Genomic DNA, 22868 nt, shown 5'->3' with positions numbered 1-22868 from the left:
AAAAAAAACTCCTAATCAGAAAAGAACCCATGGTGCTGCATAGCATTCTGGGAAATGTAGGTCCTCTTGGAGGTAGTCTTGGGTAGTCCACTCCCACCCCAAGTTTCCGCTCTGAGTACAGGAGCAGCATCTTAAAGGAACAGTGTCATTTTGGCAAATTCACCTAGTAGCTTTCTTGAAGAGAGTTAGATCAGGATGTTGACTTATTGTCTCCGATGTATTGCTTTCAGGGTTTCCCCCAGTGCTTTGCTAGCCTGGTGGCCCACCGGGCCTAAGTTGCCCAAGCAGAAGTCACTGGGAATTATTAATTTATTTTTAAGACTTTTTTTTTTTTTTTTTTTTTTTACACACTACAGTTACAGTCGGGCGGCCCGATTGGAAACTTATGACATAGTTTTAAATCCCCAGTTAGCTTTTAGCACTAACTTGAGGTAGGGCCCTATGGAATCTGTATTCTAGCTTTTTTAAATTTTCAATTTTGCCCCATGACTCTGTTATCACAGAAACTATTGGACTCTCCTTTAACGCTGCTAACAGTCTGTGACTGGCCCCAGTCGGGCCCTCGTCAAAGATGAATACACTTGCCACCGGGCTAAATAACCTTCCTGGGGGAAACGCTGGCTTTTATTTAATGCTTTAGTTATTGTAACCTGTCCCGTTATATTTTAAGGTTTCCTCCGGCATCTTTAACATTTGTCACTACTGTTTGGTAGTTGTGTTCGTTGGAACTGATTGTGTTGACTGGGAAGCTGCCAATGAACTGCCCATTGGGATTAATAAAGAGTCTTAACTAACCGGACATGGGGCTGGTAGTGATCTTTTTCATCTACATAACTCGACAAGAAAACATAGTTCCCAAAAGCTAATCGTTAAATAGAGGTTCCCAAGATTACTAAAGTCATTACCCTGTCACACAGAGTGAGACCAGGCACACTGGGAAAATCCACCCTTTTTCTATTACTTTACTCCACAATCCTGATTATTTCAATCATTACCAAACTAATAAGGATGTTGTACCAGATGTTGCTGGGATCAATGATGCCTTTTATTCTCCTGGATGAGGTGAAACAAGCTAAATTGTCCCAGGTTGTAATAAAGAACAATGACTCATGCTGTACTTTTGTAAATAAACATTTTAACATTTTACATGTCAGCTTTTCAGGTTCACAGAAAAACACAAAGAATATAAAACAATTCACACAACGAAGTATATACAACTGACTGTTCTTTGATACAGAACATTGCTTTACAGTTCATCTTCATCTTCACGTTCCTTCCAGTCTGTTCATTGCTGGGCACTGGTATGGTTTAAACCTGGTCATGGAAACCAGTTTGTATCCATGAACATCCACCAGTTTACTTCGTCTGTTGCAGAACCTCGGCCTTTTTGTAGTTGCAGGTGGCTGTTACAGGGGCGTCGGACTGGGGGGGGGAAGACTGAGTAGGGCCCAAAAAGTTGCTAAAATGTATAGCGTGGATGCGGGGAGGGGCCCATAGAAAATGCCTTTCTACAGGGGCCAGAATTTTGTGCCTCGCCCCTAGCTATTAACGACATGATTTAAAACAACAATATCTCCTTAGCCAAAAATATTAAAGCTTTGAAAATAGTTCATTCTTGACTGGGCCAGGCATTTGGAGCTAAATAATGCTGTTGTCCAAATGTTCCTCCTTGAATGTTTTTGATGTTAAAAAATTAGGATTTTTTCGCCGGTGTACCTAATTCTCCATCAGAGAAATCATAAAGGATTAAGTCTGGCTGGCATCACCATCTCGTTCCTGGAGTTTTCCTGTCTGTCGAATAAAGGCATTAAATGCTCCAATACATTATCAAAAACGTCCCAATAAACGGGGGACCTGGTGGCCATGAACCACAATGTCTCTGGCTCCAGTCTGGATAAGGATCTTTGCTGCATAACATTCACCAGCTCTCTCCTTTCCTGTCTGATAAAGGGCATAAAATGCCTCAAAAGTATTAATAAGAAGTATTAATAAGCTTCCCAGTTATTACAGGGTTAGGGATCAAGATCAAGCCTGAGGCAAAAAAAAATTAAAAGGTTTGGATCGTTCTTGAGGCTAATTACCCACTGCAGTCAATGTGTACTAAACTATCATCCCATTGAAAAAGAATGAGGTCATTTCCACTGCAGGAATGCAGGCAGACTTTCTCTCCTGTCATGTTTTGGAAGAGAGTCTGCGTTCTAGATGATCTGTCCTCTGGGGTGCAGCAGAATGGCGTTGGAGTGTGGCCTGGGCCGGAGGACGCCCTTACTGTAGTAGAAGTGATGTGTGAGGGCCTCTGACAGCTGGTAGGAGCTGCTTTCATTGTCTTCATCGTGTCCCTCTGCTACCGCCTGGGTGGGAGGCGGAGGCCAGTCCTCTCCACGCGGGGAGTCTCCCTCTCCGACGTGGCCCAGGTCTGGCTCTCTGGGCCCCAGGCCGCCTTCATCCTGCTGGGCCTTCAGGGGAACCAAGGAAGAGGGCAGACCTGAGTCCTGGTATAAACGGCATACAAACACATTACTATTTCTCTGATAAGGAAAAAAAAAACTATTACTTTTAATACATTTAAATAGGGCAAGATCCAAAAGTCCTTATTCTGTCACTGACAATATAAAATGGGTTGAAAATACCTGCTCCAAAACCTAAAAAAGGTGGTTTGTTCAAGTTGGAAATGCTTGAACAACAAAAATGAAGTAAGAATGTGTCCTAAGAGGACAGGTATAAATGTAAGTGACAACATGGAGCATAGGTCACACCCTACAACATATAGCACCCTAATTAAAGTGACTACATGTAACTTTTCAATTTTTCTATAGCTCTGTCATGTGTTATACAATGGCCTTAAATTACCTCTAACAGCAAATGACACTAACAGTGAAAAGAACGCTAATTCCATATAGTTTTAAGCAAGGCGTCTGCCCCAGGTCCGATTTTTCCGGCACAGTCACAGAATGATTTGAAATAGATAGAAAAGTTAACAAAGAACAACTAAAAGCTAAAAGGGAAAAGTAAAGTGAAAGACACGAGTCACGCTCAGTCAGGTTTTCAACAGATGGAGACAAGTACATCATTAAAAGATTAAAAACCGACCCTGAATCGGCCCTTGGATATGTTATATGTCTATTTTATTTATAAAATAACTTTACAATGAGCAATGTGGTTGTACGACAGTAGCAGACATTAAATTACGTCACCTCTCCATTTAGCGCAAAGGTTTGTGTAGAGTTTGTGGGTTTAATGAAATCCACTATATAAACCTAAGTTATTATTACATTGGTTGCTACAAAAAACTCTTAATGCTTTGGCTCGTAACAACACAGTGACAGTGATACCCTTTAGCTCACGAGACAGCCAAAGTATTCTAAGTTACCTTATGCAACAATTGCAAACGATGCATTCAGTGGGCAATAAAGTACCGTAAAGAGAAGACATTTTCGACAGCAGGTGTGGAAAAAACACTACCACTTTTGTCCAAAGCAGCCGCTAGAATCAACACAAACTGAAAGTTAGGCTACATATAGCCACTTTAAGGTGGTGAGATTTCCTCAAAGTGGTTGTTGGTCTTCTATAGCAGAAGCATAAAGTGCCATCGTTTCACTACAGGTTGATCAATATTACCCCACCAGAAATAAATCCGTAAAAACTTGCTTTTATAAATGAGTGTTTAAGGTCGCCAGCCATGTCTGCTTCAGGTTTTAATGCTCACTGGAGTTGGTCCGCCACTATTTGTACATAAATGACAGAAAGTGTGAGGGGGTGGCAGTAGCTCAGTCCGTAGGGAGGTGGGTTGGGAACCACAGTATGGTGGTAGCTTGAGAGAGGCCAGTTCACCTCCTGGGCACTGCCAAGGTGCTCTTGAGCAAGGCACCAAACCCCCAACTGCTTGGGGCGCCTATCCATGGGCAGCCCCCCCCACTCTGACATCTCTCCACTTAATGCATGTATAGGTACTGAGCATGTGTGTGTAATTCAGGCCTGTGTGAAATAACAACAGTGTAAATTGTAATGTGGGACTAATATAGGATATTCTTAATTAATCTTAATAATTTCAAAGGAACAGCGCTGCCAACGCACATATTTGTTTATAACGAACAATTGACAGTGGCTGACAGAATAAAGAGGATGTCTGTAGTCTTGTGTCATCTGTTTCCACTTTTTGTTTGCGGTTCTTTGCTCTGTCTCCATGACTCCAGCAGTAGGCAAAACACGATACCGTATGTCACATTACAAACCAAACTGACGGCATTGCAGCCTAATCTCTCAGATGCTGACGTACCAGTGACATGTTACTGTTCTTCAGGTAGGACTCCACCCTTCTCCTTTGTTCCTCCTTCTCTCCATCCATCTCTGCTCCTCTCAGGGTGTCTCTGCCGTCGTGCCAGAGAACTGGACGTCCCAGTTCGTCCACCTCCACCCCTCCTGCAGACCCCCACTTCCCGCCCAGAGTGGACTGGCTGCCTTTGTACATGGTTCGTTCCTGCAGGTGGCGACCCAAACAGTCACAATATGGTTTTCTGTCTCAGGCTATATTTACATCGCTACGTTTTGGTTTAAAAAATGAATATCTTTTGCTGTGTTTACACCTCGCATCAACACTGCTCTGGCGTTTCCGAGCCCCTAAACCGGAGACGTTTCTCAACGGCTGCAAACAGAGACCTTTGGCAACACCGACACTGACGCCAATGTTTTAATTGAGCAATTCTAGCCCTCATGTTCCTTTGTTGTACCCTAATGAATCATTTCATCACATTTTTAAAAGGTACTCACCAGAGATAATTGGCTGTTTTTCATTCGGCTGTCTACTCTGAGCAGAGCGTAATCTTCAGGCTGGAAAACAAATAGAGAAAGTGAAAGAAATTTAGTTAACATGAATGCAAAATATATATAAAATGAATCTCCCAGAATAATAAGTTTCTATGAACACTGCATGTTGTTTTCATCAGTGTGCGTGCGTGCATGCGATGGAAGATGTAAGTGTATATCTGCCTGTGTGGCATTTAAGAAATCAAAAATAACGTAATTTGCAACATTACTAAAATAGTGTGTGTGTGTGTGTGTGTGTGTGTGTGTGTGTGTGTGTGTGTGTGTGTGTGTGTGTGTGTGTGTGTGTGTGTGTGTGTGTACCTGCACTCTGGGGTCTGTGCTGACAGAGTTCAGTCTTCTAAAGGAGGCTTGTCGGGAGAAGCTTTGAATTTCCTCCCTAAGGGAGATGAAAGACAGCACATTTGGATTTATAATCATCTTAATACTCAACCTTAATTTATTTAGTTCTCGGAGGTAAAATTGAGGGCAAGCCCATACTTTTAATACAGCCAAACAGGACACCGATCAGAGAAGAAACAAGGACGTGCCAGTCACTGAAACAATTATGTAAAATCAAGGACATAAATCAATGAAATAATAAAAGAATCCAGATAAAATCAAGGACATTTAAACAACTAAAATCAATTACATCCAGTAACAGGACTATTCAACACCATTGCTCTAAACCAGTGATTCCCAAAGTGGGGGTCGGGACCCACAGGGGGGTCGCGAGCCAGAGAGGGAGGGTCGCAAGTTGATTTCCAGAAATAAACAAAAATGTTAAAAAAGATTAGAAATAGCATATGTTAGCCATGATTTTAACACAAGATAAAACTAGTGGCTAAATTTAAAATAAAACCAAGCAAATAAATAAAAAGGGAACAGCTCTTTTGAGTTTCACGCTTATAGTGCGTGCGCGGTTGCACGCAATGTTTATATACGTTTATAGTGGGGGGGGGGTCGCGAGTCACTTGCACCGTTACTTTGGGGGTCGTGGGCTGAAAGATTTAGGAACCCCTGCTCTAAACTAACCATATGTCGAAAAGACATTTTGATTTAACTGACTGTTGAAACTGGTGGTTGGACATTGATTTCCCCAGCTCTGAGTGAGTAAGAGCAGGTTGTTGGATGGCGTGTAATAAGGGCCGGCGTTCCACTCTAACAGTGTAGCAATGGAAGGAGGGAGCATTCTGTTATTAGCCTTAAAAATGAATGCTTTTCACGCCTCTCTGCTAGTGATGATAGGCTCTCTGTAATGTCAGACAACAGGTCATAGTGTGCAGTGTTTACCCTCATTTTGTTGAAGACTTAGGTGTGCGTATCTGGTTTAGGCATCCTTCCTCAAGAAAATGTTTAATTGAAAGAAAAAAAGCAATTTCCACACACATTTTGTGTCTCTTTGTGGGATTTTGCGTCTCTTTGTAGTCGTGTTCTGTCTCTTTTTGTTAATGTTTGTTTTCCTTTGAGTCTCTGTTGCTAACATTGGGCGTCTCTTTCTAGTCAGTTTGTGTCCTTTTGCGGTTTATAGCTTTTTCTCATTTTGGACCGTTATTATCACCCATATCTGTGTCTAAAACATTTCAAAATCTAGAGGCAGATAACAAATAACTGACACTCAAAAAGCTTTGAACAAAAGAAGCTAAAGTAGTCCAACTACAGTCATTCGATCTAAGAAAAGTATTCTAGTTATACTCATTCGGCTTAGGTGCTGCCCAAAACAGTTCTGCGGCTGCACCTAAACCTTACAGTGGGAGGAAACCCCTGCTGTGTAAACAGTATAAATACAACACAAGCCGTTACAGTCCAGCTGGGATCACGGTTGGGGGAATAAATAAAAGTATTTTTAAGAAAATGTAGGGTAGCGTACGTTTTCTCGCTGAGCTCCATCTCAAGCTTTTTGTTTCTATGTCGATGGTAGCGGTTGACCAGCAGGACCACCAGGACCAGGATCAGGACCAAAGCGCCGGCCGAAGCCCCGATAATGATGAGCAACATGTTGTCCATGGGGAACTCGCCCTTGCGTTTTGATGTCTCTGGAAGAAGGACGAGGACAGGAAGACATTTGATGAATGTCTCTCACACAAACACATTCACAGAGCCACAGTGATATCTTTCGTGCAGCAATTTGGATCCTGATTGAGTAAAAAGCATCTGCTCATGCCATGTTACTATCACAAGGGGGAAGCATTTCTGCAAAAGGAGAATTGGCTCAGCGGGGTTTTTTTTTTAAACTGTCTCATGAAGTATTCTTCCTCTCATTTCCTCTTTCTACAACACCAACAAAGCACACAGTCAGTGGTGGCATGAAGGTTAGAGAAGCAAGCTTGTAACCAGGATGTTGTTGATTCAATACCCAGACTGATGGGATAAATCTGGGTGGGGAAGTGAAAGAGCAGCCTCCCTCCCTCATCACCACCACTGAGGTCCCCTTAAACAAGGCCCTGATCCCAAAACAAAGGCGCCAGTGGATCTGGTGAGTGGCCAGTAGATAAGACTGTGGTTGCACTGGGCTGCTTCCAGGTATGAATGTGTAACTGGGTGAATGTGACAGGTCGTCGTTGAAAATGAGAATTTGTTCTCCATTGGCTTACCTGGATAAATAAAGATTTTAAAACAAACCCTGGGATGTTAACCACTAACAAAGCTAAAGTGCACTCACCTGTTAATGTCAACATAAACTCTGCTTTTGCCACTCCCACGGCATTCTTCACCACACACTCATAGAGCCCACTGTCATTCATGCGGAGGCCCCGCCCAAAAACAAGTCTTTCTCCAACCACAGACGCCCCATCTGGCAAAGCTCCTCCCTTCCTGTGGATAATCAGAGGGAAATGTCACCATTAAATAGTCTAGTAAATGATGTTAATCTGACAAACTTTTAGTCAAATTCCGCAAATATCTCCTCACGGGCCCATAGCTCTGTTTTTTGTGTGCCCTGAAAAAAAAAGAATCCAGTGTTATTACACAGCCCTGGCCAGGGATATGGAAAACAAACCGAAAGGAGTGCACGAGCCACAAAACACTACTCCAGCCAATCGGCAACAGGCAATGGTGGTGGGAGGCATCATGTGACTGGGGGGACAGCATGTGAATGTGCTGGTAGTTATCCGTCCATAAATCTGGGGGGTGAAGCTTATGAAAGGGGGGGTAGAGTTAGGGTTCATATATCAACAATCTTTGCGCAGCATGGCTTACTGCACCTTTAATTGAAAATCAGGTGTTAACAGATGTGAACCCATCGCTAAACCATACAGAAACCTGGGACTCACTGTTCCGAACATTAGCTGCCACTCATTTTTGGGTGACTAAAGGTAACAAAGTGCAAACTTGCATTCCAGTGTAGAATATTTCTGTCAGTTAAGAATCAGAGGAGGAAATACACAAATATCTATTGTTATCTGATCTACATCAGCAGCATGAAATGCAGCAACTGGCTTGCATCACGGAAGTGTTTAGGTCACGCACATCACCGGATCAGGGTCACAGCAGAGTGGAACCATCAATTGGCTTGCACCTGAACCAAAACCCGCTGCTGGGTTTTCAACTGGCGCCACTGCCCATAGGCCGAATAAGTACTAGGTTTGACTAAAGACATCAGAGGCCACATAATGGAGAGGCAGTTTCTGATCAGGTCCGCCGAGAGGGCTCATGTTGCCCGTGGTTTCACTGTGCTGCTGCAGCTATTTAACTGCTTCACCCCCCAAACTGGAGCCAGCTCACATTTCTTTTCTCAAAACCCCACCTAGCCTCTCTAACAAGCCCTTTATAGTAGAGTCACAGGTGGAGATTGCATCTGACACACAGTAGATGGTTGAAAATGATACAGATAAAGGGAGTCGACCTTTAGCAGCCAAAGAAATCTGTTGACTTCATAATAATTATTTTATTTGTAAAGCACTTTTCATTGTTTGAATCAATCCTAAAGTGCTACAGAGCAGACATTAAAAACAAAAATGTTCGCCCCTGTTTCCAGTCTTTATGCTAAGCTAAATTTGTTCCATGAGAGGTGGTATTGATCTTCTCATCGAACTCTCTCCACAATAAAGTAAATAAGGGCACAAAAAAACTGTGCGTTTGAACAATACTTGTCAACACAGCATGAGTTTGTACTGAATGAACGTGCCCGATGGTCTGCTGGGGTTGAAAAGCTTTAATCCACAATAATCTTTATATCTCAAGATTGCCTCATGGCTGAAATATTTTTCACTAAGCACACAACATTTTACCATTGTGTGTTCAGTTGCGCTGTAATGGCTGGCAGTGTCTCTAATTTAAGTAGAGACCCTGTGTTTTACCAGGCATTAGAGTGATATTTAAAGCATGGCACTATGATTAAGTGCTTAGCATGTGTCTCCTGCTCTTCCTTGTGTCGCGTACTCCCTCCCTTGTGTGAAAATATCTCCCTCGCTTCTTTTTTAACTTCCAATTGCGCAACACGACACCACAGCTTTTATTCCGTGCTGAATTGAGCCAGGAGAGTGAGACGCCCACCTTTAGATTTAAGCACACTTCTTTGTTGTTCACAGGTGTGTTGTGTGTGTGTGTGTGTGTGTGTGTGTGTTGTGTGTTGTGTGTGTGTGTGTGTGTGTGTGTGTGTGTGTGTGTGTGTGTGTGTGTGTGTGTGTTCGCGCTTGTGTGTGTTAGCAGTGGCTTTTATTCATGTTTGGAGACACATCACAGTGCCATGTAGAGAGCAATTAAGCAGCGCAGACAGCATTACAGTGGGATGAATTAACATGTCCTTAATTACTGAGGAAAGACTTTACCAGGTCCAGGTGAAGTTATGAGGTTTTGGGTATCCTCCACTGCCGCACACTAGCTCAGCTTTCTCCAAACCCACAAACCAGTCCGCTGTCCCAGAGGAGATGGTGGCTTCTGGGGGGTCTGACACACAAACACAGACATAAGCATGCAGTGCCGCTAAATATTCACCCACACGGTATGTTGCACGACAGAGCAAAGATAAAACCTTATGAAAAATTGTATTATCCTAACACCGTATGCTAGGATTTCTATCAGCGGAGAATACACTAAAAACACACAAAATAAGGTTGTCTTTATTCATCCAAAGATTAAATTTCCTCAGAATCAACACTGTTACAGTGATTCAGGGACAGACAGACAGACAACAAATGATAAACTGTGCCAATAAAAAGTACAAAGATACAAAAAGTTGCAAGATTTTTGGTCAGATACATCAACACTATTACGTGTTCTCACACTGATAAAGTTAGCAAAGACTTGACTCCAGAGTCAAGTCAAAGTACTTCGCTTTGTGCTTCATGTTGTTATTCACCAAACCTAATATCATGCCAACGGTAATATTCAATTTACAAGAAGTAATGTGTGTGTTCTGGTACAGTATGTCAATTATATGTCCTTTCTGAGTTGAATGGTTTTGCATGTTGCTGACGCCAGCAGTCTTTCCTTCTGAATGTGACAATCTGAGGTATTATGTGATGTCTGTCTGCTGGTCTGCCAGACGAATCTTCTCTTCCTGCTTGGGCATTGGGATTCATTCAAGTACTACCTGTTATCAAGACAATTAAAAGGTTGATTTCGGCATAATTGTTTTTATAAATAATTTTTAATCTTCAGGCTTGGAGAGAATATTAGGTCATTCCCATCAAAAGGTTAAAGTCCGAATGAAGTCATGTGGTCTATATTGACGTCGTTATATTTCCGGGATTTCTCTGGTGCCGCCTGAAATTCTGCCAGATGTCCCTCTTTTTAGGCCGGATGTCCATCACCTTCCTTTTTCTTTGTGTTGGCGTTCTAAACTGCTCCTCAGATCTCTGCAGGGTAAATCCAGACAGCTAGCTAGACTATCTGTCCAATCTGAGTTTTCCGTTGCACAACTAAAACTACCTTTGAACGTACAAATGTTCCACCAAAACAAGTTCCTTCCTGAGGCTATTTTGCGGCGGAATTGCCATTGTGTCTTGGGATTAGCACCACCCAAGACGTTTGTGATTGTTTTTTAAATATATGCCAATAAACCAGAGAACGTTTTTCTCCTGGAATGCTGTGTGGACTAGACAGATGCTCCTCCACAGTGTTGTGGAGGACGGTCTGGCAATGGGAGACTGCAAGCGACATTAAGATCAAGTAGCAAGTCTGTTTGCAATGTTTGATTTTTGACATGTCAAGTCTAAAATCATCACATTCATGACTCGACCCTGACTCGAGACTACTCCTCTGGGCGCCATTGAACTGTCAAATCACAGGACAAAGAGCAGCTGTTGCACACAGAAAGAACTGAAGTTTAGGTGCCTTCTCTCCGACTGCACCAGCAGTAATAGTGCAGAGCCAAAGCATCGCTCATACACTTTCCCAGCAACCTGCCAATATTGTCTAATGTTTAGTCTACTGCCACCCATTTATTTGCCCAACAGGAAGGTTAAGTTATACAAATATCTCTTGCAGGACAGCTAGAAAGGTAAAAATTGTCATTGGTTAAATTAGCCATTAGCGGGAGGAGCTAAAGAACAGTGTCCGATAGCACAGTGGAGAAGGTTGAGCTGAACATACAGTAATGGTGCGTTCCATTTGTACTCGTGTACTTGTAGATGGTGGTAGAACTAATCAGGAAAGATCTCAGAAAACCAAAAATGTATTCATTTTTGGAAAACTACTTTCTTCTTATTTGAGAAAGTTTATTTCTCAAGTATTTGTTTATGTGTTTGAATCAACATTAGCTGGAGAATAGCTACCCTTCCTGGGGTCCATAGAAAAAAACACAACAATTTCATGTGATGATACTGTATATTAACTGCAAAAAACAGTACCTTATAAAGATTAGTAAAAGTCCTGTGTCAGTTTGTAGTGTGATTTGGAACATAGCAATGCTGACTAAGTTATTAGATGAGAACCATAGACTGTATAATATTAATGGACAGAGCATGTGTGACTATGAGTTGTCGAGTTTGTCGTTACAGGCGCAGCCATCCTGGTTGTGGATGTGACGATTTTAGACAAGAGGGAGGAGTGAGGGAGGAGCCACAGTACGTTACATACTTTCACTGGCAATCACATCATAGCCACGCCTTAAAACACCCCCTGCTTTATATCCCATTTTAAAATCAACGAGAACATCGTTCAAAAAATGAACATCGTTCTGTATTGCAGAAGATTTAAAACTGGTGATTGAGACCATAAACTCATTATGAAAATGTTTACTGAGGTAACAAATCAAGTAAGAAGTGGGTTACTTCCTCTTCCCTGCTGGTATTCAGATAGAATGCAGGGTTAAGGCGCTTCCGCATTTGCAGCACTTCGCCCAAACCGGATGCTTTGTCCATTAATATTTACAGTATATTTAATAGTATCCGATTTAAAGTAAAGTTTGAACAAGCTCGAGGATAGCTCATCTCGGTGAGCTTGCACAGTACTAACCTAATAAAGCCATGACCAATTACATTGTTATCTTTTTCAGTGTTTTGAATGGAACACTTACAATGCCGGAAAGTGGAAAAGCAGGAAAAGTGCAGCTGTAGCTATTAAATAAATAAATGACGGCTGCATTTCATGTAGGTGTCCCCGTTGCAGGGCTCTAATGTGACTTCCTTACTGACACACCTAGGTTAAATACAACTAATTATCATTATTGCTGTTGTTTTTGTTCCTGCTATGAAAGTCAAAAGCAGTCTAGGCCAATTTACTACATACTGCAGAACTTCTCAGCAGATTTTCAGAGTGTTTGCACTGAAAAGCAAAAGTATACCCACGCTGTTTTTCCCAGGAAATAAAAGAGCTATACACAACAGCAAAATGAACTGTGGATGGTTGGCGAGACAGCTCAAGGAAGCATCTTCGCTTTATCTTTTGTCTTTTTTTATTAACATGGACATTTCATCAAAGATCACAGTTTGATTGGTGGTTATCTCCAGGTGTACTGCATGTTTCCTGCATAGTTATTTCCAGTATGTAGTATGTAGCATCAGTGGTGCCAAAAAGTGATTGCTGTCTGCGGGAGCGTCCTTTTTCCACTTACCAAGAAGGGATTGCAGCTTCTTAACTTGTCACTTGAAACGTTGTTTCTGCCTCAAAATGACTTGATTTCATCCATGAGGTTTATATCTGACAGATTATAGCCCACCCAGTACTATATTACCAGCTGAAATACCTTTTTAAAGAAGCAATATAAAACCTAACACGCACTGTTGCACTTGCCAGAAAGTGATTGCAGCTCCTACCTTGTCACAGAAAGGTGGCTTCAGCCTGAAAATGACGATTTCATTTAAGGGTTATATCAGTATAGCCCACAAAGTCCTTTTACCTTTTTAAAAGGAACAAAACATTCAGTAACACACACTTTTCCAAGTATGTTGTGAATGTATACACTGTCAACACGCTCCTACGGACGGCAGTCTTGTTTTAGTGGATGATCACTTTTTGGCACGACACCGGCAGCCATAAACCTGCACGCACTGTGCTACAATGTTTTTCATGTGTTTCTGTTGTCGTTGTGGTTATGGTGTTGGATTTTGGAGGAGAGTGAGAGCGCTGTTTTCTGTGAGACGTAAGTTTCCTCTGCACTGTTTTGAGTGCTTTATTAAACGTTTTACTGCGAGACCCTTACACTTGTCTCCGACTTGTAGTGGAACATTACAGGGAGCATGTGTATAAAGAATGTGAATAAATGGATCGCCAAATCCAAAGTTGTACAGCGCACCGGGGCATTGGTTTATTCACATCCAAAACAAGTTCACCCGTTCGCACCTCAGTGGCTTATTTAGACAGGCCTATATTAGTTTTGTTGAAAGTCACTACAGATATAATGTGTTTGTGTATGGGTTGGTTTGTGTGGTGTATTTGGCCTTCTGCAAGACTCTCCCCAAATATGAGCTACTGTATGAGAGCGGCAGAGATGATTGTGTAAGCCCGGCCTCAAAATGCATGCGGTAGGCTAATCAGAGTTTTACAGTGGTGTTGTATCAGTAACATTACTGCAATAAATAGTAGTTTACTGTATTTTAGCAGAATACTGAAAGCAGCAGACAGGCAGAACTGAGTACACTTCAATATCTGTTCATCGCAAGTAATATCGTTATCGCGATATTTAACAACGTTATCTCATATTTTCCTAATATCGTGCAGCCCTAGTTCCTCCCTCTGATGTTTAATTCAACTCAACAAGATTTAGATTTAGACAAGTGCTACCATGTAGACATTTTATTGTAGGGCACCTTTCAGGACACCTAACGTCCTCCTTACATTAAACACATTGAAGCTGCATTCTGTTTTCGGCCTTAAAACCCAGCGTGGCTATCAGCTGTACTCACACTGCACCAGCAGGCGGTGAGAGATCCTACGGGGCTGCTCCAGGCCGGGATGCCACACCAGACAGTCCAGCTTCTTCCCATTCATGCTGCGCAGGGGGTGCAGGGAGAAATAGCTGGACACGGCCCCGCCCTCTTTGCTGCGGTTTTGGGAGCGGCCTGGCAGGTCGGTGTCCCAGGAGAGAAGAGGAGGAGGGCGGCCCACGGCTCGACAGGAAGCGACCACCCCGAACGGCTGGCCCTCTACCAGGAGCATCGGCTCCAGGGAGGAGATAGGTAGAACTAAGAGAAGAAGAGGAGGGACAGGGTAGGTTTAAAGCCATTACAGACTCCAAAATGTTCCCTCACAGGGATGTTTGACTTTGACACTTAGGCTATATTTACATTGTTTTTACGTTTACACCTTGGATTCACACAGCTCTGGCGTTTCAGAGCCCTTAAACCGAAGACATTGGAAAACACTTCTGACCCGTTCTGGTTTGGAATCTGCGGGGTTGTGTTGCAGTCTCAACGGCCACAAACGGAGATCTTTGGCAACACGGACGCCATCGTTTCCCCACCTGATCGGTCATGATGTCTCGTTCTTTGAGACTACGCTACTAACGTTACCATGGCAACTAACAGCAATGGACAGGGCATTCTTGCAGCCTCTTGTTTACCCCGGCACGCGCATGCCCAGGAAACGAGAATGTTGATGAGACATGCTGTTTGGCCGTGTTACTTTTAACAGAGATTAGTTCTTCTCCTTTTGGCTCAAAACTCTTCTTCTTTTTGTTGTCGCATTCATCTGCTGGAGGTGGAATGTTTCTCTGCGTTCTGCTTAAATCTGACATGGGTGTTTGATGATTTTTGTGACATCACAACAAGTTTGGAAGCCAATCGTGGTCCAATATGAAACCTCCAGTGCACACACACTGTAAACAGACTTTACAGTGAAGTAGGAGAGGAGAGGTCAAAGAGTATACATCTAATTTTAAGAATTTGTTTAACAAGGTAATTTAACCTTTTGGCAAAAACAATATTACACCAGACACAAATTATCATTCCAAGCAGACTATTTTTATAGGCTATAAAATGTATCTTGGTAAAGTTTATCTTCGTAATTTTCTTGAAGCACAAATGAAAATCCATTGTGTTTGGATTAGACGGACAACCTGTGTGTGTCTGTCACTGTGACATGAGACACGTCAGTAACATAAAGGAGTCTTTTTGAATGTTTATGACTCTTTGTCAATGTCAAGTTGCCATAACACAAACATCTCAAACAATGCTAACTTCGCATTAAAAGTACTATAATGTGCTTAATGACACTTAATGACAACAGTTATGACCAATTAAAAAAGACTCCTTCCTGTTCAGGACAGGTGTCATGCCATAATTACTGTATGTCAGTGTCATGTCAGTCTTATACCAGGGTTTGTCTTGCATAGAGGAATTTTTGGCGCCCACCCTCCAAAAAGGTTCTAGCCAGCCCCAAAGGAAAATCACCAGCACCAAAATAAGAAGTGAGAATAAAATAGCAATCCAAATCCTCTCTGACTGTGTTTAAGAGAAATTTACCAAACAACTGTTAAACAAGCAGAACATCAACTTGAATATGAGCGCTAATCTGAGTTTAATCTCCAGAGTCAGGCTGTACCAGACTCTCAAGTGATTTATTTAAATATTAATTTAATCTTTTTACCAGTTTTGTTAATTGGGGTTTCATTTACTCAAGCATAATGTACATTTGTGTTAATCAAATTGTCAGAAATAACAGGAAAATGTATAGATTTCTGTCAAATAAAGTAACACCGACTCATTGCCCTTACTGTGATCACTGATCATGTCCCCCCCCAAAACAGGAACCACCCTGTTTCCACACCCTATTAAATAATGTGTTAATTATTTTAATATATAATGATAAAGATGAAGGCAATGACAACAAAAAGGTCACCCATGTTTACCCATTACAGATGACTGATATGGAACTAATTTGCCTTCTAACGTTTTCTTTTTTTCTCTACAAACTGAAAGTATTACTTTAATAGCTTGCAACATTAAACCTTTCTATGTTGTGTATAGCTGTACTGTGCATATATGTATACTGTGTTATGTTTTTAGATTCTGTATTTTCTTGCACCACTGTATTGGATTGTTTTACAGACGGTACCAGATGAGTTAAGACACTTGGGTAATGCACATTCCCTACAATCACTACGTTAAGATTGAATTAATACTCCCTAAAGCTGCTCAAAGCTAACTTACCTAAAATGACCTAAAGTGGCTGTAACATGATCCATTAAAAACAGGACGTCACTGTCATTGCAAAGTATGCCAAGGACAAGTTTGAGCAACCAGCTCTTAAAGATATTCAGATAAGACTATCGTTATAATAAAAAAAGAAGCTTAAATACATCTTGGAACACAGAAAAGCCCGTAATCAAGAAAACAATCTACCACAGGATCTGACTGAGGAATCCAAGGCTGCGATGTAGAGCGACAGTGAAACATTGTTGTCACCCCCACCCAGAGGCTCGCTGGCTGCCCTCTCCCTTCCCAGGAGAATATTTACAGTTCCCGCTACTTAAAAAAAACGGCCATAGCATTCTTAAAAGGTCCATCTTACCACAGACAGACAATCTCTGTGGGAACAGCTTAGCTGCCCTGGGGCAGACGTTTCAGGACGATTAGATCCTAGAGCCTTTAGTGTTGCAGCCCCATCCCTCTGGAACACCCTGCCTGGAGAAATGCTACATACCTGGACATTTAAAGAACAGCCTACAACCTCCTTTAGCTTAGCCACAGTAATTCTGCAAAGTGTTCTTGGGTTTCATGAAAGGCGCTATCTTAATAAAAGTTATTTTTATTTTTAAGAACAAATAGACTCAGAAACAGTTTTTATCCAAGAGCTATACTGCACTTAAAGCAACACCAAAACACTTCTCCTCTTGGGTCCCCCTACAGGTTGGAACCGGAAGTGTCTATCACCGCTGTCTCATTCAAGCTATAGATCCGCTACCCAATCTGGCAAACTTGCCTAGTGTGGTTGTAGCCGGTTGAGGGCCGCAAAGCAACTACAGAAGTTCTGTTCACCCTGTTAGGAGTTGATGAACCACTGAAACAATTTTGGAAACATTATTTTAAGGTACAAAAGAATCTTTGGTGTTGCGTTAAAGCTACTTGAGTTTGGAGTTTGAAGCATGGATCGTGCAGTGAATGTGTTGTTTGTGTGTTATGCCTGTGTTTTGATTTTATTTTTGAACCAAAAACCTCTTTTCTATACTTTTATAGTGACTATAGAGGCTCTTTTAGATTTATTTATTCACCTACTTTGCACTTTTACTGATGTTTTGCACTAAAAGGACTGCTTTACGTCCATTACACATGTACAATGACAATATAGAATATTCTATTCTTCTATTCCAAACATGAACATTAACCATGAGGCTGATTCTCCAGCCAACTTTCAGATGCAGGAAATGAGGAACTAAAACCATCAATCGAATCCATCACAGTTGCGCAAGACGACAAACAACCATGTGGGCAAATGTCACCTGTTGTGATATTTTTTTCCCACAAGTACATATCTGTTTTGTTACTCTCTGTTACCAACTGGTTTAACACGATTGTTATCCACACCCCGGTCATGACAACCTCTGCTGTTGTAAACACCTGCTAAGTCTTTTCCTTTGGTGTTTGGATTATTAACGCAGAAGACCAAACAGGTAGTTAGCAATAGCAGAAATAGCCATTATGGATTAACAGACAGGACACCACCTGTCAAAACTCAAACTCTAAAACACATGACATCATAGTCTCGCCCAGTCTTTGATTGACAGGGGAGATCTGGGAAGATATTTGTCCCGCAGGGAAAATACCATAACCACACCAAAACAAAATAGCCCAAATAAAGTAAACTTGTAATCTTTTAATAAGAGAAGACCATGACCCATTGTCATATAAACCACCTAAATACATTCAGATGCACACAAATCCTATAAATCCATGAATGGACCAAAAGAAGACCTTTAGAAAGATTTTTTTTTTAGACAACCTAGTGGAATTAAAGCAAAAGGCAAGTTAGACTTCAATTTTAAAATCTGCACATGGACAAATGTAACTTATGGATTTGATATTTTATGGTTGAATGTTAATGGTTTAAGGAGTCGAGGGAATTCAGTGCTGGAGGTTTGTTAGTTACTAGTGTGTGTACTTCTGAAGGTTAGTCTGATCTGTGGCGTGTTGGGACAAGTTTATGACCGAGCTGTCACTATTGATGCGTGGCAGCAACATTCGAAAGTCATTTAGAACCGACAGCAGCGCTGCAGGTTGGACTTGAAGGAGGATCTATTACAAAACAGCATCCCATCCCCCACAGCTGCTAGTATGGTACTACTGATAAAAGGAGGAGATCTGAAACCTGCAAGCTATGCAAGGGACCCTGGCAGCACTGCAGAAACTGATTATTTCATCTGGTTTTAAATCAAAATTGTGCTTTTGCGTTAATTGAAAAAAATAATTGAAGAGTTTTGCAGAACTCAAAGTTGTTTGCAGTGAAAACCTACTTGTTTTGAGACTTTTGGTGTGGAATGAACCGGTAATTTGACACAAGTAGTTTAGTAATCCCCCTTATCTTTTTCACGAGTGAGATAAGGTGTGGTTTTAAGACTGAAGACACATTTTTGAACAACTTCTATTGATTCTAAGACCCACTGGAAATTCTAGATCTTACAAGTATTGCTTGGTGGAACAACAAAGTTGTCTGTTCCACATTTTTTATGTACGTTTGCACTATATTTACCTAGTATTGCCGTTCTGTTTCTCCATATTGTGATTTTACTGTTGTTATTTTTATCAGCTCTGTATATACAACTTCTCTTGCAGAGTTTTTCTATGAGTCAAAGAGTCTAAGGATAGAAGTTGTGAAGCCCTTTGTGGCATATTTGTGTTTAACTTATCACAAACTAAATCAACCCCTGGGGTTTGAACCGGTTTGTCTTTTATTTAAAACACTCTCTGCACATTGCTTGGGCTGAGCTAAAATCTAATCACCAACGTGTCATATGCACAGATAAAAATCAGCTATTTTTGCTACAAGCAGGTTATGGGTATTTTTACTTTTTGGTTGTATTTCAAACTTACATGTTAAGTATTTTCCACTTGGTATTAATAAGCCTAAAAATAAACCTAATTTTAACCCACTGAGGCTTTTGCATATGCTGTCAGTGTTTGTGGCCACGTTGGCAGACATGCTGAATTCCCCCTGGTAGGCAGTGTTTTCCTCTACGAAGATGACGGTTTTAAACATCATCACATCATTACAGCAGCTCTGACAGGATTAGGACGGTGTGGGAGAGAAGAATGAAAGAGAGAGAGAAATAGAAAGAAACATGGCGGCCCAGAGAGCAGCATACATGTGCTCACTGCTCAACAGGGGAGGTAAAAGGTACTTGATTGCCACATTCACATACATACGGCAAATTTGACTCTCTGCACTTTAACCCAACCTTCAAGGGAGCAGTGGGCAGCCACTTACAGCACCCGGGGACCAACTCCAGATCTGAGCCGGATCAAGGGCACTGACTTGAGAACCTAATCTACATGTGATGGTGGGGAAACCAGAGCACCCAGAGGAAACCCACGCAACATGCAAACTCCACACAGAACGGTCAGGGACGACTGTAACCTTCTTGCTGTGAGGCCACAGTGCTATCCACTGGTCCACCGTGCTGCTGTAGAAACAGAGATGCACTTCCTCCTCCAGTGTGAAAAAGTCTCTTCACTTGGGAAAAATAGCCAAAACAATGGCAAACTTCATCAATGTTAACACCAGAAAAGAAGCTGGATGTTCTCCTAAGAGAATGAACAGCAGCTCCACTGGCAGCTAAACATGCATCTGCCTACCACAAGCTGAGGGACTCACAGCCACTATAGGATCCCAAAAGTACAGAGTGTTGTACAGTAATTATATTATACAAAACTGTAACATATTACATTGTGGAATGTACTGGTTTTTGTAATGTAGGGTGGTGTATAGCGCTCAGTACAGTATAGTATATCAATGTGACATCTACTGTACTGTGTGTATTTAATCAGGATTTTTGCCCCCCCCCCCCCCCACACCCCCCCAAAAGGAGGTTGTAGCCAGCACCAAAGGAAAACTAACAGTGCCAAAATGACAAGAACTGAGACAAAAAATAGCAATTCAAATCCTCAATAGCAGTTTACCAAACAAGTGAGAAGAACAAGCAGAACAGAAACTTGACTAAGAGCACTAATCTCAGTTTTACCACCCAGAGTCAGGCTGTGCCGGACTCTCCCAATGATTTTATCAGTAGTATTTAAATATTTATATTATTTTTAAGCTGTTAATTGGAGTTTCATTTACTCAAGCCTAATAGACAGTTTTATTTATCAAATTGTTCAAAAGAACAAGATAATGCATAGATTTCTGTCAAATGAGGTAACACAGACTCATTGCTTTTACTGTACATGGGCCGATCATGCTTGCTGTCTTGCGTAGTCACCCCCCCAAAGGCTCTTTCTGAGTCAGGAAATCTCTGTTAATATGTGATATTTACAATATATGAATTTTCTGTGAACTTTCGGCTTTGGCAACCACACAATGTCTTTGTTCGTGCCGATAAAGCAAATTGAATTGAATTGAGAGAAAGAGAGAGGACAGGGATGACTCTTACTCCAAACGGTGAGTGTGATGTGTCTTTCAAAGTTCCCGTTGGGGAAGGTGGAGATGCGGCAGGCGTAGCTGCCCTCGTCCGACTCCTCTGTGCTGGGGATGAGCAGAGCCGAGTTCACCGTGGGGCTCCCGCTCTCGAATCTCACCCGGCCGGAGTAACGCCCAAACTCTGGAATACAGTACAGAACAGAGACTTCAGTTTTAGGCCAGATAACATATCCATTACCCTTTAAACATCACCTTAGACAGACACAAAAAACACACACTTCAATAATATGGGAACAATACGTTCCCAATGAGTAATACTCAGTCGAAGCCTTAACTTCAAAAGATATGTTTATTATTATTAGACATCGGATAAACCAGCACTTATCCAATGACGTCAAAACCCCACCCTACAGGCTAATAATCCAAACAGAAATGATCTAATTTCATTTCTCAGTGTAGTGCTGTAGTTCCATCCCAGAGCTACCCAATAATACTTTGAAAAGCTGTAATAAACTGGAACGCCGCTGCCTGCTGAACTCAGTGCCTGCCATTGCCAATCCTACTACTCAGAAAACAGGAAGGGCCAATTAATAGGTATATAGACTAACTTTTTGTTGGAGGAAATTGTACCCAATTGGTACAAAGAGTACAAAAACATTTTCAACATTTTCATTTTAGACATTCTCTACTTAAGTAGAGTTCTTGACTATAGCTGAAATCACATCCATTATAGAGCACGGCTGGTGTAAGGACAACTATGGTCATATGCAGTGACATTAAGAACAGAAATCTGGCCTCTGAAGTCATCAAAGTTCTATTTACATGCAGTACATTTTAAATAAGATACTTTTTTAATTTGTATTCAAGTACACAGTTTATTTAAAGGAGTGTGTTTGCTTGAAGAATATATTAGTCAAATAACAGTTCTATTTCAGCAGTAGAGCATTGTATAGTACTATTGGCATTCAGGTTGGTGTGATATTGAACGTTTAAAGGTCCAATTCTGGAACAAAAGCCTGACAAGGACAGATCCTTTAAGTGCACTTGCAACCTAAGGATGCTTGCACTGGGCCTCATGTCCAAAACTGTAGAAACACACAGAACAGTCTGAGGATAACTATCTCCACCGGTGGAAAGTAACAAGTACATTTACTCAAGTACTGCACTAGTAGACATCACCACATCACAGAGTACGGTCTAGATCTGCTCTTTTTTGAAAAGCGCAATGAGATAACTGTTGTTGTGATTTAGCGCTATATAAATAAAATTGAATTGAAACTTTGAACTGAAGGACAAATGTTGTACTTTACTTGCGTGTTTTCTTTTCATGCCACTTTCTACATCTACTCCGCTACATTTCAGAGAGAAATATTGTACTTGGTCACTCCAAAATTTGCACTCAACCCATTCAGACTTTTTTCTTATGCAACAGTTACTTTGTATGTATTTGTTTGTTTGTTTATGTATGTACCTTTCACCGTGGCAAATTCCACATAACTGTATTAAGTTTGGCGATAAAACTTTTTCTGATTCTGATTCTGACCACATTCATCTGACATCTGTAGTTACTTTACAAATTAAGGTATTTGCACCCAAAACACATGTAGTGTATACAATTTAATGTTTTATTATAAATGAAACTAAACAACAATATAACGGCCTACAAGTCAAGCTGAAATGACTAAACCATTAAACACACACAACTGTTTGGATCCTTACCTTCCTTTACACTTAACCATTTTCAACAATTTTTTTAATATCTCATAACAAACAGTAAGTACATTTTCCTGATGATGCTTACATACTTTGACTTAAGTAACATTTTCAATGCAGGACTTTTACTTGTAACAGAGTATTTTTACAGTGTGGTGTTGGTACTTTAACCTAAGTAAAGGATCTGAATACTTCCCCCACCACTGCCTCTCTCCAGTGTGAAGCCCTCGCTGCAGCCTACCTGTGTGGCCGTCCATGAAGTGGGCAGTGATGATCTGGTCCGTGCTGCCGTCTGGGAGCTCCTTGTACCAGGTGACCTGCACCACCTTCTCCCCCTCGTCCTCCTGGTAGTGACAGGGGAGCCTGGTCTGGCTCTCTGCGAAGAAGCGCAGGGAGGTGACGGC

The 22868-nt window shown here is 41.5% G+C and overlaps 1 protein-coding gene and 1 long non-coding RNA gene across 3 annotated transcripts in view; one reads left to right on the top strand and one right to left on the bottom strand.

Annotated features, from left to right (window-relative positions):
* Positions 1-1115: 1115 nt before the first annotated feature.
* nectin4b (nectin cell adhesion molecule 4b) overlaps positions 1116-22868 on the bottom strand; it is a 28192-nt gene continuing 6439 nt past the window's right edge. The window contains exons 2-11 of one of the 2 annotated variants that reach the window (XM_032531943.1): positions 22706-22868; positions 20765-20932; positions 14088-14366; positions 9570-9687; positions 7463-7614; positions 6671-6836; positions 5125-5200; positions 4768-4827; positions 4277-4477; positions 1116-2492 (exon numbers count right to left, since the gene is read on the bottom strand). The exon at positions 22706-22868 is cut by the window's right edge and continues 38 nt beyond it. In XM_032531943.1, the coding sequence (XP_032387834.1) occupies positions 2199-2492; positions 4277-4477; positions 4768-4827; positions 5125-5200; positions 6671-6836; positions 7463-7614; positions 9570-9687; positions 14088-14366; positions 20765-20932; positions 22706-22868 (1677 nt within the window). In that variant the 3' untranslated portion in view covers positions 1116-2198. The remainder of the gene's footprint in view (positions 2493-4276; positions 4478-4767; positions 4828-5124; positions 5201-6670; positions 6837-7462; positions 7615-9569; positions 9688-14087; positions 14367-20764; positions 20933-22705) is intronic. The other variant, XM_032531944.1, reaches the window with a different exon arrangement.
* LOC116699409 (uncharacterized) overlaps positions 12716-22868 on the top strand; it is a 21478-nt gene continuing 11325 nt past the window's right edge. The window contains exons 1-2 of the long non-coding RNA XR_004334424.1: positions 12716-12729; positions 14815-14820. This is a non-coding gene — a long non-coding RNA (uncharacterized LOC116699409). The remainder of the gene's footprint in view (positions 12730-14814; positions 14821-22868) is intronic.

The sequence above is a fragment of the Etheostoma spectabile genome, chromosome 12, assembly GCF_008692095.1.
Source record: "Etheostoma spectabile isolate EspeVRDwgs_2016 chromosome 12, UIUC_Espe_1.0, whole genome shotgun sequence".
Lineage (NCBI taxonomy): Eukaryota > Metazoa > Chordata > Actinopteri > Perciformes > Percidae > Etheostoma > Etheostoma spectabile.
Note: the sequence above shows the minus strand (reverse complement) of the source record. Positions and strands in the feature narration are given on the sequence as shown.